Source organism: Pongo abelii, chromosome 12 (assembly GCF_028885655.2).
Source record: "Pongo abelii isolate AG06213 chromosome 12, NHGRI_mPonAbe1-v2.0_pri, whole genome shotgun sequence".
Classification (NCBI taxonomy): Eukaryota; Metazoa; Chordata; class Mammalia; order Primates; family Hominidae; genus Pongo; species Pongo abelii.
The window spans coordinates 46,633,088-46,646,371 of record NC_071997.2 but is presented as its reverse complement, the minus strand read 5'-3'; the positions used below and the strand labels follow the sequence as shown (position 1 = coordinate 46,646,371).

The window sequence follows — 13,284 nt, the reverse complement described above, 5'->3', positions numbered from 1 at the left end:
CTCGGGAGGCTGAAAAAGGAGAATCGCTTGAACCCGGGAGGCAGAGGTTGCAGTGAGCCGAGATCGTGCCACTGCACTCCAGCCTGGGTGACAGAGCGAGACTCCATCTCAAAATAAATAAATAAATAAATAGTCCCAAGACTATACAGGTATAATGCTATGACACTAGTTCTATCTGGTTCCACCTTCCCAGGAGACACCCATAGCTGGGTTCACTGTTTGAGTTTCTTGGCTTCCATTTGGTGATCCCACTGACTCTGAGGTTTCATCCCCAAATTAAAGTTCTTTTCTTTTCTTTCTTTCTTTTCTTTTCTTTTTCTTTTTTGAGACTGTGTTTCACTCTTACTGCCCAGGTTTGAGAGCAATGGCGCGATCTCGGCTCACAGCAACCTCCGCCTCCCGGGTTCAAGCTATTCTCCTGCCTCAACCTCCTGAGGGCTGGGATTACAGGTACTCACCACAATGCCCAGCTAATATTTTTGTATATTTTTAGTAGAGACAGGTTTTCACCATGTTGGCCAGGCTGGTCTCAAACTCCTGACTTTGTGATCCACCCACCTCAGCCTCCCAAAGTGTTGGGATTACAAGCGTGAGCCACCATGCCCGGCCAGATTAAAGTTCTTAACTGAAAGTAAGAGAAACAGACTCTAGCTAGTTTAAGCTGGAAAATAATTTATTAAAACTATTCTGTAGCTCGTAGCATCTCCAGCAGGGCCAGAAGCCAGAGAGTTAGCCAGGAATAATGTCCCAAAGGTCACAGCCAAGCCAGCCTGGCAGAGCCACCCTGGACGCTGATACCACTGTTTGCCAATGCCACTGATTTGGGCCCTGGGTGGTGGCACTAAGGGCTCACCCCCCTAAGCCTCTGGAAACAGGATTTGGCCGTCACCACCCTCCCAGGGTGCATTCATCTTGGTGCCTGATGCAGGTTCAGAGTCTGGCACGGGGCCTCTGGCTGGCAGAGCCTGCACCTCAGCGGCAAGGGGAGGCTGGGAAGGCCTCACCTGGCTTCTGCAATTGGAAACAAGGATTCATGAGGTGGAGAACTCCCCAAATGTAGAGCATGTTTAGCAGCCAAAAAGGATGGCAGATGTCCCCTTCTGTTCTTGGTGAGCCCCGCCACCCACATCTCCACGGCTCTTCCTCCACGTTGCTGCGCTCTCCCACCTCTGAGACCTCTGATCACAGCCTGCTTACCTGTCCCCCTGCAGGTCCTCAGAGCCACCTCCATCCTCCTCCTTGCAATGAATCCCAGTCCACTCACACCACGGGTCCTGGCTACACTTCGCCATCTTCTCTGTCTGCTGGCAAAAATGACCTCAAGTATTTCTTCCATATGTAGGTTTTCGTCCACGGTTCCAGGCTCATAACTCCCACAGCCCTGTTTAGAGCCTTTGATTATGATGTTGGCTGTGTTAGGCCTCAGGAGCAGGCCTTGGGGAAACAGAATCTCTCTGGCCTTTTCCTGTCCTTCTTTCACCCGCCCAAGGCCGTACTCTTATCTTCCTCCACCTTTCTGATTGTGGGACCCTAATTCCAGAGAGGGTCCTGCCCCATACTCTGGGGGAAGGAATGCTGTGGTTATGAATCTTCTATAAAAACCCAAGAGGCCTTTTTCAGAGAGCTTCTCCATAGCTGACCATGTGGAGGCTCCTCGAGTGTGGTGTGCCCAGGGAGGGCATGGAGCCTCCACACACCCTTTCCCACTATTTCTGTCCTACACATCTCTTCATCTGTATCCTTTGCAATATCCTTCATAATAAACCAGTAAACACAAGTAAGTGTTTCACTGAGTTCTGTGAGCTGCTGCTCCAGCAAATTAATCAAACCCAAAGAGGAGGTTGTGGGAACCCCAGCTTGAAGCCAGTTGGTCAGAAGTTCTGGAGGCCCAGACTTGTGCCTGGTATCTGGGGTGGCAGGGCAGGCATCTTGGGGACTGAGCCCTCAACCTATGGGATCTGACTCTGTCTCCAGGTAGGTAGTGTTGGAATTGGGTTGGAGGACACCCCACTGTGTCCGCTGCAGAACTGATTGCTCACTGGGTGGTGGGGAGAACTGCCCACCCTGCCACCACGTTTGGTCGCAGAGGTCTGCTCTGTATTGACTGTTGTTGTGTGAGAGCAGGGGAAAAATCCATTTGAGTTTTATTTAAACACCACTGTGTGTTTTCTGAGGGTGGATTTAGACTACCTTGGGCCCATGGCCTGTTCTCAGTAGCTGAGACCTGAAAAATTTGGAGAATCACTTTGTGCTATGGAAGGACCATAAAACAGGCACTCAGGTGCTGCCGGACAATGGGGCATTATACATTCAAAATGTGAGTTTCTAGTAAGTTTGCTTCCAGGAATTCATCCCCAGGGAATATCTATGGTGTGCACAGAGCAATTCCATGCCAAAGATGGATAAAGAGAATGTCCCAATCTGCCTGTGTGACAACACGAGGCCACTGAGGCAGGCCTCTTTCCTTCCCCTTCTCCCAGATCTGCCCAGGCCAGTGCCCCCACCTACATGGCATGGACTCTGCCCTCTGCCTGGGGCCCTTTCACTCACCCAGGCCTTGGCATTTGCCTATGCAAAGCCCTGAGCAGAGCAGGGAGGTGGCTGGAGTGAGGGCAGCATGGACTGGGAAACTCGCTCAGGCTGAGGTTTACAGTGGGGTGGTGTCCAGAACATCCTACTGACCCTGATTCCAAACGAGGTCCCCTTGGGTGAGGGAAGTTGCCGCCTGCCTTATGGTTCAAATGTGGAAGAAAGGTCAGCTGAGAGTGGAGGACAAAGAATAGACCCAGTAGAACCAATTCTGGATGAGGATTTATTATTTTTGTTTTTTCAGTTTTTCCCTTTGTACTAAATGGGCTCCCTGTGAAGCTTTGTACCAAATGGGCTCCCAGTGACTCTTCTTGGTTTCTTGGATGCCCTTTTGCCTGCAGGTCCCAGGAATTTTCTGGTCTTCCTCTCCATCCCTGGGTGTCTCCCCAGTGCCCCCAGCCTGGTGGCCTCCAAAGATGCAAGCACATGGGCTTTATTTCTTCTTTGTGCCAACAGCCAGGATGCCACCGAAATAATAAGCACAAGAAAGCTCCAGGGCCTTAGAAGTTCTCATGTCATCATTCATGATCGTGGTCTGTTTCCTCATTCCCTGACTTAAACAGAGTCAGACGCTAGGCCCCAGCCCTCCTTTTTATTGCGACCCTTCTCAGAAAGTCAAAGTTCCTAAATTCACTCAGGTAACAGAGCCCCTGGAAGTCATGAGCTGCTTAAGGAAGGTCACAATTAGCACTGCTAATTCCATTGTAGGAAAGGAGGGTCCAGACCCAATCCTGGTGAGGTACAGGATGCTTAGCCTTTAGGGCACAGGCTCTGGGGCAGGCAGAGCTCAGGTTGAATCCCACCTCCAACATTTGCTCATTGCATGACCTCAGGAAAGCTATTCAACTTCTCAGAGCCTCAGTGTTAGGACTGAATTGTGTTCCCTTAAGATTCATATGCTAAAATCCTAACCCCCTATGTGACTATTTAGAGATAGGGTCTTTAGGGAGGTCATTAAGAATAAATGAGGTCATGGGGGTGGGGCCCTAATCTGATAGTGTGGGTGTCTTCATAAGAAGAAGAGTTACCAGAACCGCCTCTCTCTGCACAGACAAGAGGCCTTGTGAGGACACAGAGAAAGCAGCTGTTTACAAGCCACGAAGAGAGGCCGCATCACAAACCAACCCTTATGGCACCTTGATCTTAGACTTCTAGCTCCAGAACAGTGAGAAAATGACATTTCTGTTGCTTAAGCCACACAGTTTGTGGGTTTTGGTTATGGCAGCCTGAGCTGACTAATACACTCAGTTTCCTCATTTGAAAAGCAGGGATAAAACTAGTACTTGCGGCATGACGTTATTGTGAGAATCCAATGAGGAAACACACGTAATGCCTGCCTGCTTCGCTTTCCTACGGCATCTTCGGTGCCTAGAACCGCCTCTGGCAGATAGTGGATGTTCAATAAATACCCACTGAATGGATAAATACATCCATCAAAAAATGAAGCTGCCACACTAAATATGAGAACCTTTTTCTAAGCGCTTCCCTCGCCTTCATTTCCTTAATCGTTGGTCATCACTCACCAGCAAATGACAACAGTAGTAAAGAGTTTAAGAAAAGTGTCTGCAAGGCCAGCCTGCTGTTTTTAATTGGATCTGCCAAATAATGTAATGTTGTCTATGAGTTGAGAAAGGTGACACTGATCAGAGAGCTGAAGGAAGCCTGAGAACCCTGGTCCAGCTTAGCTCTTCCTCTTATCGTGCAGAGGGGCTGGAGACCACAGCTGGGGGAGGCCCGCCTAGGGGAGGCTCAGGGACCTGGGGCTGGGCCCTGGGAGTGTCCTGGATGACGTTGGTCCGGGGTTGGAGGCCACAGCAGTTCTACCTTCCTGGTGTTTAGGAGATGCAAATGATGGGAACAATGGAGCCCTTGTCCCCAGGCCATTTGTGGCAGATCCTGGGCTCCAGGGAGGCAAAGCTCCTCTGCCTCTGCCATGGGTAAGATGTGGTCCCGGGACGGCCCCAGGCACGTAAATCTGCCCACCTGGGAGGCCCGGGACTCGGCCACAGGGTGGTTGCACTGACCCCTCTTCTCCCCAACCTGGCTTTTTCCAAGACAAGCTCAGTGGGAGCAGGCCCCGGTGAGTACTGGGGCTCCTCTCTCTCCTGCCCTCCCCTCTTGTCTCTCTCTACCCCTCCTCTCCTGGGCACAGCCATCCCAGGAGCGGTGCGGGCTCTGCCTGGCCCCTCTCTGCCCAGGGAGACCATTCACGCGCCTCCACTTCCTGTCAGCACTAGGGCTCCCCGACTCCCGGCTTCCCCAGGGCACCAGCTCATGCAGTTATGTGCCCACGGGCACCAGCTCTGCCCCCAGCCTCCTTCTCTGCTGCCCTGGTACCAGGGCATCTGTCAGTCACACTGTCATGGATGTGAATGTCCCAGAACACAGCGTCTGTCTCACAGAAACTCCAGGGCCCCTTGGGCAGAGTTGACTAGAATGTGCTTGCAGGCTGGGGCCACCGCTCCCACCCCCCAGATGTGTGGGTAAGTGACACAGGGGGTCAGAGGGGCCCAACAGACTGGGATCCCTTGCAAGTCAGGTCCCCCCTGAGCGACTCTGCACACCTCCTGCCTCCCAGAGCCCAGCACTGCTGAGTCACAGGGGCCGAACTCTCCCAGCTGTCTTGGCCAGAATCAAGGGTGCAGGGGACAGGGGATGGGCATAGGTGGAAGGGCCCCTTGTTTCCAAACTGCCTACCTCAGTGGCCCCGCAGCAGTATTGGGAATGCCTGTGATGAGTGGTTCCTTTGAGTTGAAGCACTGGAGCTGTCAAGGGCGGGTGGTTTATTATACTGGGGAAAGATGGGCAGGGAGGAGGTGAGGCCAGCTTGTCTGTCCAGACTCCCCAGGTTGGAGAGAAGATGCTTCCAGCCCTTCCTTTCTGCCTGCCCCAGGGACTTGGAGACACAAGGTGAGTCTGCCTACTGAGGCTGGGGTGGGGAGGCAGCGGCCAGAGCCTGCGCTGAACACTCTCTCCCCTCCATTCCTGCTGTGCTGAGCATCCCTTCCTCCAGGCCCAGGAGGAGGAGGAGGAGGAAAATAAGTATGAGCTGCCCCCCTGTGAGGCTCTACCCCTCAGTCTAGCCCCTGCTCACCTTCCTGGCACTGAGGAGGACTCCTTGTACCTGGGTGAGGGCTGGGAGGTGGGAGGCAGGGAGACCAGGTGCTTGGGCAGGGCAGGAGGGTCCCCACAAGACAAGAGGGCATAGGCTTCGCCTCTCCTCCCCTGTCCGCACTGAGGCAGCAAAGGAGGCCTCAGCTGGCAGTCACCAGGGCCGCTTGGCTGGGCAGGGAGAGAGAGAGAGATGAAGGAATGGAGAGAGGGAGGGTGGGAGGGAGGAAGAAGAGTGGGAAGGGAAGAGGAGGGGTGGTGTAACCAAGGCAACAGCAGGGGCCTGGCATTCCCCTTCTGAGATCCCAACACTTCTTCAGGCCAAGGGCGGGGGTGCTGGGAGAGCCCCGGCTGCCGCTGGCATCCCACCCCCACTGCTCAGCTCCTCGGCCAGGTGGGGGCAGGGAAACTGCCCGCCTCCAGTTGCCATGGAGACTGGGCTGTCAGGAAGCCAATGAGCAAGGGGAGCGAGGGAAGGAGGAGGAAATGGAGGCTGGTGGGGGGGAGGCGGGAGGAAAATGGGAACCCACCTGGGAGGAACCCACCAACTCACAACACATGCGATCTTTTCCAGATCACTCTGGCCCCCTGGGTCCATCAAAGCCATCGCCACCCCTGCCTCAGCCCACCATGGTGAGAGGCCTCTCCAGAAGTCCCTCCTTCCCCACCCGCCCCATCCCAGGCTGCCATTTCCCAGTGAGTGAATCTTAGAGGCATCTCATTTGCAAGATTCCCCCACATTTGCATTCAAGAGGCCCCTGAAAAATCAGATGCCAGATGCATGAGAAGCCAGAGCCCTGCCGCTGTCAGTCACTCCTCCAACTCGCCTGGCCTGGTCCTTCCAGCCTCCCTTTCAGCTTCACCCACGGTGCCCTTCTCATCTCTCTGAGGGGGAGGGGAGGGGCTCAGCTGCCCTCCCTTGGATTCTGGGACCTGAGGACCCTCCCCACCTCCAGAGCAAAGAAATCCCTTCCTCAGCTGTCAGTCACTGCCAGCTCCCATTCCCACCTTTATCCCAGTGGGACTTTATGGATTTTGAAAGCTACTACCTTTATCATACATTTCACTAGAATTTTTGTGAAAAGCAGGGAGTCATTCACAACAAAGAAAGAGCCACAGGGTAGAAGCAAAGGGAAGAGTCATCCCTTTTGTACATTTTTTAAAGTTACACAGATACAAGTGGTCCCATCCCATCCTATCCCACCCCATCCTTGCCCTCCTGCTCTCACCATCCGCGCTCACCAGCCCCACTGTGCCCACAGCTGAAGGGAGCAGTGAGCCTGCCGGTGGCCGGGAAGCAGGGACCTATCTTCGGGAGGCGAGGTAATGGGGATGTCCTCTCTTTCTGTGGCTCCACCCTGGGATGGGGAGTCCTCCCGCCACGGGGTAGAGCTGTGCTTGCCTGACATGGGTCTCATACTCTGCCCCTTCATGGCACTCCCCTGGCTGTGCCCCTTTTTAACCTACCAGTCCTCTAAGGTAGGCAGGTAGGTGGCGTTGCCTCTAATGAAATGAATGAGGAGACTGAGGCCCAGAGATATGAAATGCTGTGCCTAAGATCACACAGAAGCAGAGTCTGCTCTTTTTTTTTTTTTTTTTTTTGGTTCGGCTGCTCTGATTTTTTTTTTTTGAGTCGGAGTCTCACTCTGTTACCCAGGCTGGAGTGCAGTGGCACAATCTTGGCTCACTGCAACCTCTGCCTCCCGGGTTCAAGCGATTTCTGGCTAATTTTTGTATTTTTAGTAGAGACAAGATTTCACCTTGTTGGCCAGGCTGGCCTCGAACTCCTCACTTCAAGTGATCTGCCCACCTCGGCCTCCCAAAGTGCTGGGAATTACAGGCATGAGCCACTGTGCCCAGCTGCTATGATTTTTTGAACAGTCCAAAGTCATTTGGAGCCAGGCCTGGCAAGTCAGTTGGGAGGTCAGGAAAGGTGACACCATAGGGCTGTGCAGAGAACCATCAGGGGACGAGAAAAGCTTTCTCCTGGGGCTTCAAAGCTGGCTCTGAGATGCTCTCCTCGGAGGCGCCCTAAGGAGACTCTGCTCTTTCAGCCTCAGTCCCACTGAATTCCTTTCTGCTCCCTGCCGTGCATGACAGGTGGTTCTCTCCTTTTCCTTCCAGAGCAGGGTGCATCGTCCAGAGTGGTGAGCAGCCCCTCCATTTCCACCTCACTTTCCAGGCTTCTGGTTAAGAAACTGGCAGGGGTGGGTTGGGGGCTGGGGAGGGCCAGGAAATATCCCTGAAACCAAGGGAAAAGGCCCAGAGCAGGGCCCCTGCCCCTCAGCCACAGGCCCCTGGCAGGCAATGAGCCAGGGATCCTCCTCACACTCTCTGAGAGCTGGGGCCCATGGGCGCCTCTGAAGGGGAAGGTGCTCGTGGGATGCCCCCTCTGAGACAGAGGAGAAATTGTCATCATTCAAGCTAGCTCCCAGAAAGAGGGTCACCGTGCGAGGAGGGAGTGAGGTGCCTGCCACCCCTTCAAATCGATGGCTCCTCCCCCGAAACCCCTAGTCCTAAATGGAGTCTCAGGACTGGTCAAACCCATGGTCTCACACACCCCTCCCTACCTTAGGAGCCAGGCCCTCCAAAGAAACCTGATGAGGATCTTTACTTGGAATGTGAGCCCAATCCAGGTGAGCCCCTCCCTCAGCTCCAGACCCCTCCTGCCTGAGGCCCTCAGCTGCTCACAGCACAACACACTCTCCTGGCTCCATCTGCTTCCCTTGCTGCCTCTCACCACCCCCACCAACACGCATTTGCCTTCAGTCACCGCATGGACATCACACTCCTGCGTGTGGTCCAGGTTGACCCACACTGTGCCAGCAAGGGAGGTGCTCCCCTTAGAGCATGGGCTGGGTGGGGCTCCCCAGCTGCTGTGGCCAGGACAGCATCTGCCTCTGGTTGGAAGCACTCCCAGAAAGTCCAGGCTGCAGAGAAGCAGCAGGCCCTGCAGCTGTTCTCAGCCCCACCCTGGCCAGCATGGATTCCCTGCCTGGTGCCCAGCCGAGCCCAGCCTGCCCTCCCTGTTTCAGTCCTGGCTTTGACTCAGACTCTCAGCTTCCAAGTCCTGATGCCCTCAGGCCCTCTGCCCAGGACATCAATGGTGCCCGGGTAAGTGCCCCACCAGGTGTGCACCTGTGTGTACGTATGTGAGACACAGAGAGAGACAGCACCCCAGTTCAGGCTTCCCCAGCCCTGACCCTGGGATGGAATCTCCTTGCACTGTCCCACGGTTGTTGGCAGTGGTGGCAGGGGCAGCTTGGAATGCTGGGTTCACTGGCTCTTTCTCTTGAAAAACATAAAGACCCTGAGTTCTGTCCCCCAATTTGCTTCCTACAGGCCTACCACAGCCCCCCAGGAAACTCAGAATGTAAGAGGCTGATGGTCAGGGGAGAAGAGAGGGAAGCAGGGAGGGAGGCTCAGGGTGGGACCTGGGGCCCGGCCTCTTCTGATCAGACCTCCTATCAGGGAGGGAGCAGCAGATGCCGCCTCTAAAGGTGAGTAAAGGCTGGTCCAAAGGTAGTGAGTTATCCCAACTGGTTGTTCACAGTCAGTTACAGATCAAACTCCTTGTTCTACCCTTTCCCCACTTCTCACTCCTGCACTTGACTAGACTTAAAAAAAAAAAAAAAAAGTAGGTGAATGCAGGCATCTTCAGCATGAATGCAGGTGGTTCTGCCAGGGCCTGCCCCAGCCCCAGCCCTGCAGGCCAGACTCCCTCAGGCCCCAAGTTACTGAGGATGTCCCTGAAGCTCTGACTGCAGCTGCGATCGGGCCTGAGGGGTCCCTCTTGGGCATTTTCCAGGGCCTGCACCAAATCAGGAAGCTCCTAGTCTGTGCCTCAAGATCACGCCTCATTTGGAGGTCACACGAGGCCTGGCTGGTGGGTCCTACCAGGGCACTGGATCTGGAGAGTGGAGGAAGCACTGGGTGCCGGGGTTTGGACTCGGGCCCATGTACACCTCCTCCTACCCCCCACCCCCGCAGCTGTCCCCTAGAAGCCGCCTTTGCCCACCCCCACCCCACCCCAGCTCAATAATCTGCTTCTTCTAGCAGGAAGGAAATCATCTCTTCCCTCTGTAGCCCCCACTGGGAGCGCCTCAGCTGCTGAGGTGAGGAGGGGCTGGGAGCAGGCTGTAGGGAGAGGTTCCGGGAGCAGAGCCTGAGAGTCCTCACCCAGCAACCCTCTTGGGCTGAAGGGTGCACCACTGCAAGAACACATTGAACACACGTGTGCGGCACCCCACCGTGCCCCAGACCAGGGACACCTCTTTGTTCTGCCTGCGGGGGACTCAGTTGAGCAAAGGCTATGGGAACACAAATAACTGCACCCTGGGTCCTCGGCTCCCCATGCCTGATCGAGTGCCCTGGCATGTCTCTGAGTGACTGTGTGTATGCACAGGATGGTGATCTGCTGGCTCAGCCTTGGTACTCGGGGAACTGTGACCGCCATGCTGTTGAGAGTGCCCTGCTCCACTTACAAAAGGTGGGCAGCCACAGACCCCGGGTCTTCTCCAAAACCCCTTCTGCTCACAGGCTGTGGCTGGCCGAGCAGTGGGGAGCAGGAGAGCCAGGAGGGTTCTGGCCCCATCATGGGTCAGGGCGGTGGGAGGGCTATTGGAAGATGAGGTTGATGGCTGGGGTCTCTTCCACAGGATGGGGCCTATACCGTGCGCCCCAGCTCAGGGCCTCATGGCTCCCAGCCCTTCACCCTGGCAGTGCTTCTCCGAGGCCGGGTCTTCAACATTCCCATCCGGCGGCTGGATGGCGGATGCCACTATGCCCTGGGCCGGGAGGGCAGGAACCATGAGGAGGTGGGAGCTGGAGGAGGCAGGGGCCTAAGGAGGGACTGCAGAGCAGTACCCCAGGCCCAGCCAAGAGCATTTGCCTAGGGAAGAACCTTCATTTTGTATCTTTCTGGGGTGGGCAGAAATGACAGAGCCCAGAGCCCTGAACTCCTTCCCAGACGCCAGGCCCTCTGGTGGGGGAGGTGCCCCTCCTGCCATGGCTCAGTCTGCACAGGGTTGAGGTGGGGCCTTTGTGCCTTTAATGAACCCAGCTGGGAGGAGGGCCAGGGGTCCAGGATCTTCAGACTCTTGTCTACCTCCCCCGAGGACTCAACGTTGCACCCAGCATTTGCCAGGATGCAAACTAGAGACACCCATCACACAGCTCCCCATGCTGGAGGACCAGGGCAGAAGCGCACCCTAGAGTCAGTTTGATCTAGCCTTGGACATAAGAGTCTGGCCAGTGGCGTGCCCATAGGTGCAGCAGCAGGAAAGTTGCCTGAGGCCTGGAACGGGGCAGCAAAATGGCAGTGGAGCGGCATGGGGCAAACAGGAAGGAAGATATCTAGAAAAATGTCAAAAGTCCCCTTGTCAGAGTCCCACAGTTGCCTCAGGAAATTGCTCCCAGCATGAAGCTCACGGGACTCACGGATGCCCTGCCTCCCTGGCCAGCTCTTCTGCTCCGTGGCCGCCATGATCCAGCACTTCACACAGCACCCTCTGCCCCTTGTGGACAGACACAGCGGCAGCCGTGAACTCACCTGCCTGCTCTTCCCTGCCAAGCCTTGAGGCCACAGCAAAGTACACACAGCCTTTGGCCCCAGTTTGCTTCTTGCCCCGCCCCACCTTGGGCTGTCTTCCTCTCTCCTTCCCCACCCCTCCTCGCCCTAGCCTTTCCCAGTGCCCGCAAGCAGCATTAATGGAGAAAGGCTGCCTGGAGGCCCAGGGAAGGGTCCTGGAGACCCCACCCCATGCTCACCTAGAGCCTCCCACTGCCCTCTCTGTTGCCTCTCCAAAGCTGACACCCTCTTCCTGGCCTCCAGGAATGCAGGTGTCCCCCAGTTTACTAGGTCCTGGATGAAGGAACCGTGGTGGCCTAGACCAGTCAGGGGACAGCACAGGCACTGCCAGAACAGCAAAGGATCCTCTCACATCTACTTGTGGGCCTAGGGCACCCTGAGAAGGACTGGCCTGCCTTGCACAAGTTTGCTTTCAATAAACATTTGTTGAATGAATTATTGAATCTGCTAACTGAAGCAGAGGTGGCCTGCACGAGGGAGGCCCCACGGTTCTCAAGTGCCACAGGCAGACTAGCCTGCAGTTATGGAGATGCAGGAGCTAGGCCCAGGCAGAAAGGGCCATCCGTTTCTACCCCAGATTGGGGCTTTTACTTTTAGATGCTCTGTGCCGAGCGAGGCCAGGCTGAGTGGCTGATTTTTGTTTTGATTTGTGGGAGTTGGAGTGCGGAAGGGAGGGAGGCTCAGTGATGTCTCTGACACCCTATTAAATGAGGAGAATGGAGTCCATTACCTACTCCTCCAACACCTACTTACTGTACCGTGCTACCGGGGGAGTGATGAGCCTGATTTTGGGAGCTTGGTGTTGTCTAGAGGAGGGGAGACAGTGGGCCCCGAGAAACAACTAGATCTGATGCTCCAGTCTAGGGTCAAAGCTAGGGAAAGCTGAACAGTGGCGCTCAGACAAGACAGGACGGCGGGCGAGAGCTTGGGGGGCGGTGGGAGGTGGAGGGGCACTTCAGGTTCCCAGGCGGCCAGGCGGAGCTGCGGGACAGTGCGCGGACCCCGAGGCCCAGGGAACTCCGGGTGGCCGGCGGCCTGCAGGCGGGCGAGGGCCCCTGGCGGCACAGGGCAGGCCAGGGGGCGGGGGCGTCTCGGGCCCTGGCGTGGCGCCCGGAACACCCCGTGCCAGAAGCTCCATGTGACCGTGACTCCGCAGAAGCCGCGAGCACAGCCAAACAAAGGGCGGCTCTGCGGCCGCCTCGAGCTCAGGCTGGCACCGAGGGCCCGGACCCCCATCCCACTTCGCACCCCCGGGCCTCCCTGCCGTGCTTGCCCTCCGACCCCGGGCTCTGGCAGGGCCGGGAGGCGCAGGAACCCCGCGGGGGATGGGGCCCGCGGGCGGGCACTGAAGACACTGGGATGCAAGCGCGAGGCTGGGGGCGGGGGGCGGGGTGCGGGGCTGCAGGGCGTGGACAGTTTCCGTCACTGCCGGCTCCTGCGGATTACCGCCTCGGAACCTTCATTTCTTGCCTGTAATAAGGGGAAGATAATCGTCCCTACGTAATCGTCCTCTGGGTAGGAGGCTTAAGTGAGACATGCCACGTAAAGGGATGCCTGCGTAAAGGGGTGCCTGATGGGGAGAAGGAAACACCAAATTCCGGCCAATTAGCTGCCACTGTCAAAATCGCTGGGAAGACGCAGTTATCGGCCAGGGCACCAGGAAGGGGCACGGGCTGGGGCAGCCGGCATAGGGGTGGGGGCGGGGGGCGGGTGGACACTGGTGTGTGTATTTGAGGAAGGGACCAGCAGCGGAGGCCTCTAGCAGAAACAGGAGAATAGGAGACCCCCAACACACACCCTCAGCCCTACTGGCCCAGCCCTGGCTCCCTCCAGACCCTGGCCTCGGTCCTCCACACCCTCCCCAGCCTCATCCCGCAGGCCCGCAGGGGCTGTGGAGGCTGGGGAGCTTGGCACCTTGGGCTGGGACCCAGGGTACAGTCAGCCCCCTAGTATCCCCGCAACAGCTCTACAGGTTCCACTTCCCTAGAGGAGCT

The 13,284-nt window shown here is 56.4% G+C and overlaps 1 protein-coding gene across 7 annotated transcripts; it reads left to right on the top strand.

Annotated features, from left to right (window-relative positions):
* Positions 1 to 3,467: 3,467 nt before the first annotated feature.
* SH2D6 (SH2 domain containing 6) lies at positions 3,468 to 12,096 on the top strand. 7 transcript variants are annotated; one of them, XM_054547977.2, is made up of 13 exons: positions 3,468 to 5,499; positions 6,275 to 6,333; positions 6,963 to 7,023; positions 7,825 to 7,847; positions 8,276 to 8,336; positions 8,736 to 8,814; positions 9,043 to 9,073; positions 9,176 to 9,200; positions 9,757 to 9,815; positions 10,106 to 10,189; positions 10,359 to 10,517; positions 11,163 to 11,291; positions 11,534 to 12,096. In XM_054547977.2, the coding sequence occupies exons 1-12, from the start codon at positions 5,391 to 5,393 to the stop codon at positions 11,277 to 11,279; spliced, it is 867 nt and encodes a 288-aa protein (XP_054403952.1). In that variant the 5' UTR covers positions 3,468 to 5,390; the 3' UTR covers positions 11,280 to 11,291; positions 11,534 to 12,096. The 7 variants fall into 7 exon arrangements, 4 of the variants coding, with proteins under 4 accessions (XP_054403952.1, XP_024098437.2, XP_054403951.1 ...); XM_024242669.3 differs by lacking the exon at positions 10,106 to 10,189; XR_008522317.2 differs by having other exon boundaries at positions 9,760 to 9,815; positions 10,106 to 11,291.
* The last annotated feature ends 1,188 nt before the right edge of the window (positions 12,097 to 13,284 follow it).

Bases quoted from the DNA above. Each gene is read 5' to 3' on its own strand.
- SH2D6 (XM_054547975.2), top strand. From the start codon at position 5,391: ATGGGCAGGGAGGAGGTGAGGCCAGCTTGTCTGTCCAGACTCCCCAGG. The intron at 7,024-7,824 runs GTAATGGGGATG...TTTTCCTTCCAG, and splicing joins ACCTATCTTCGGGAGGCGAG to AGCAGGGTGCATCGTCCAGA. The intron at 8,815-9,042 runs GTAAGTGCCCCA...TGCTTCCTACAG, and splicing joins AGGACATCAATGGTGCCCGG to GCCTACCACAGCCCCCCAGG.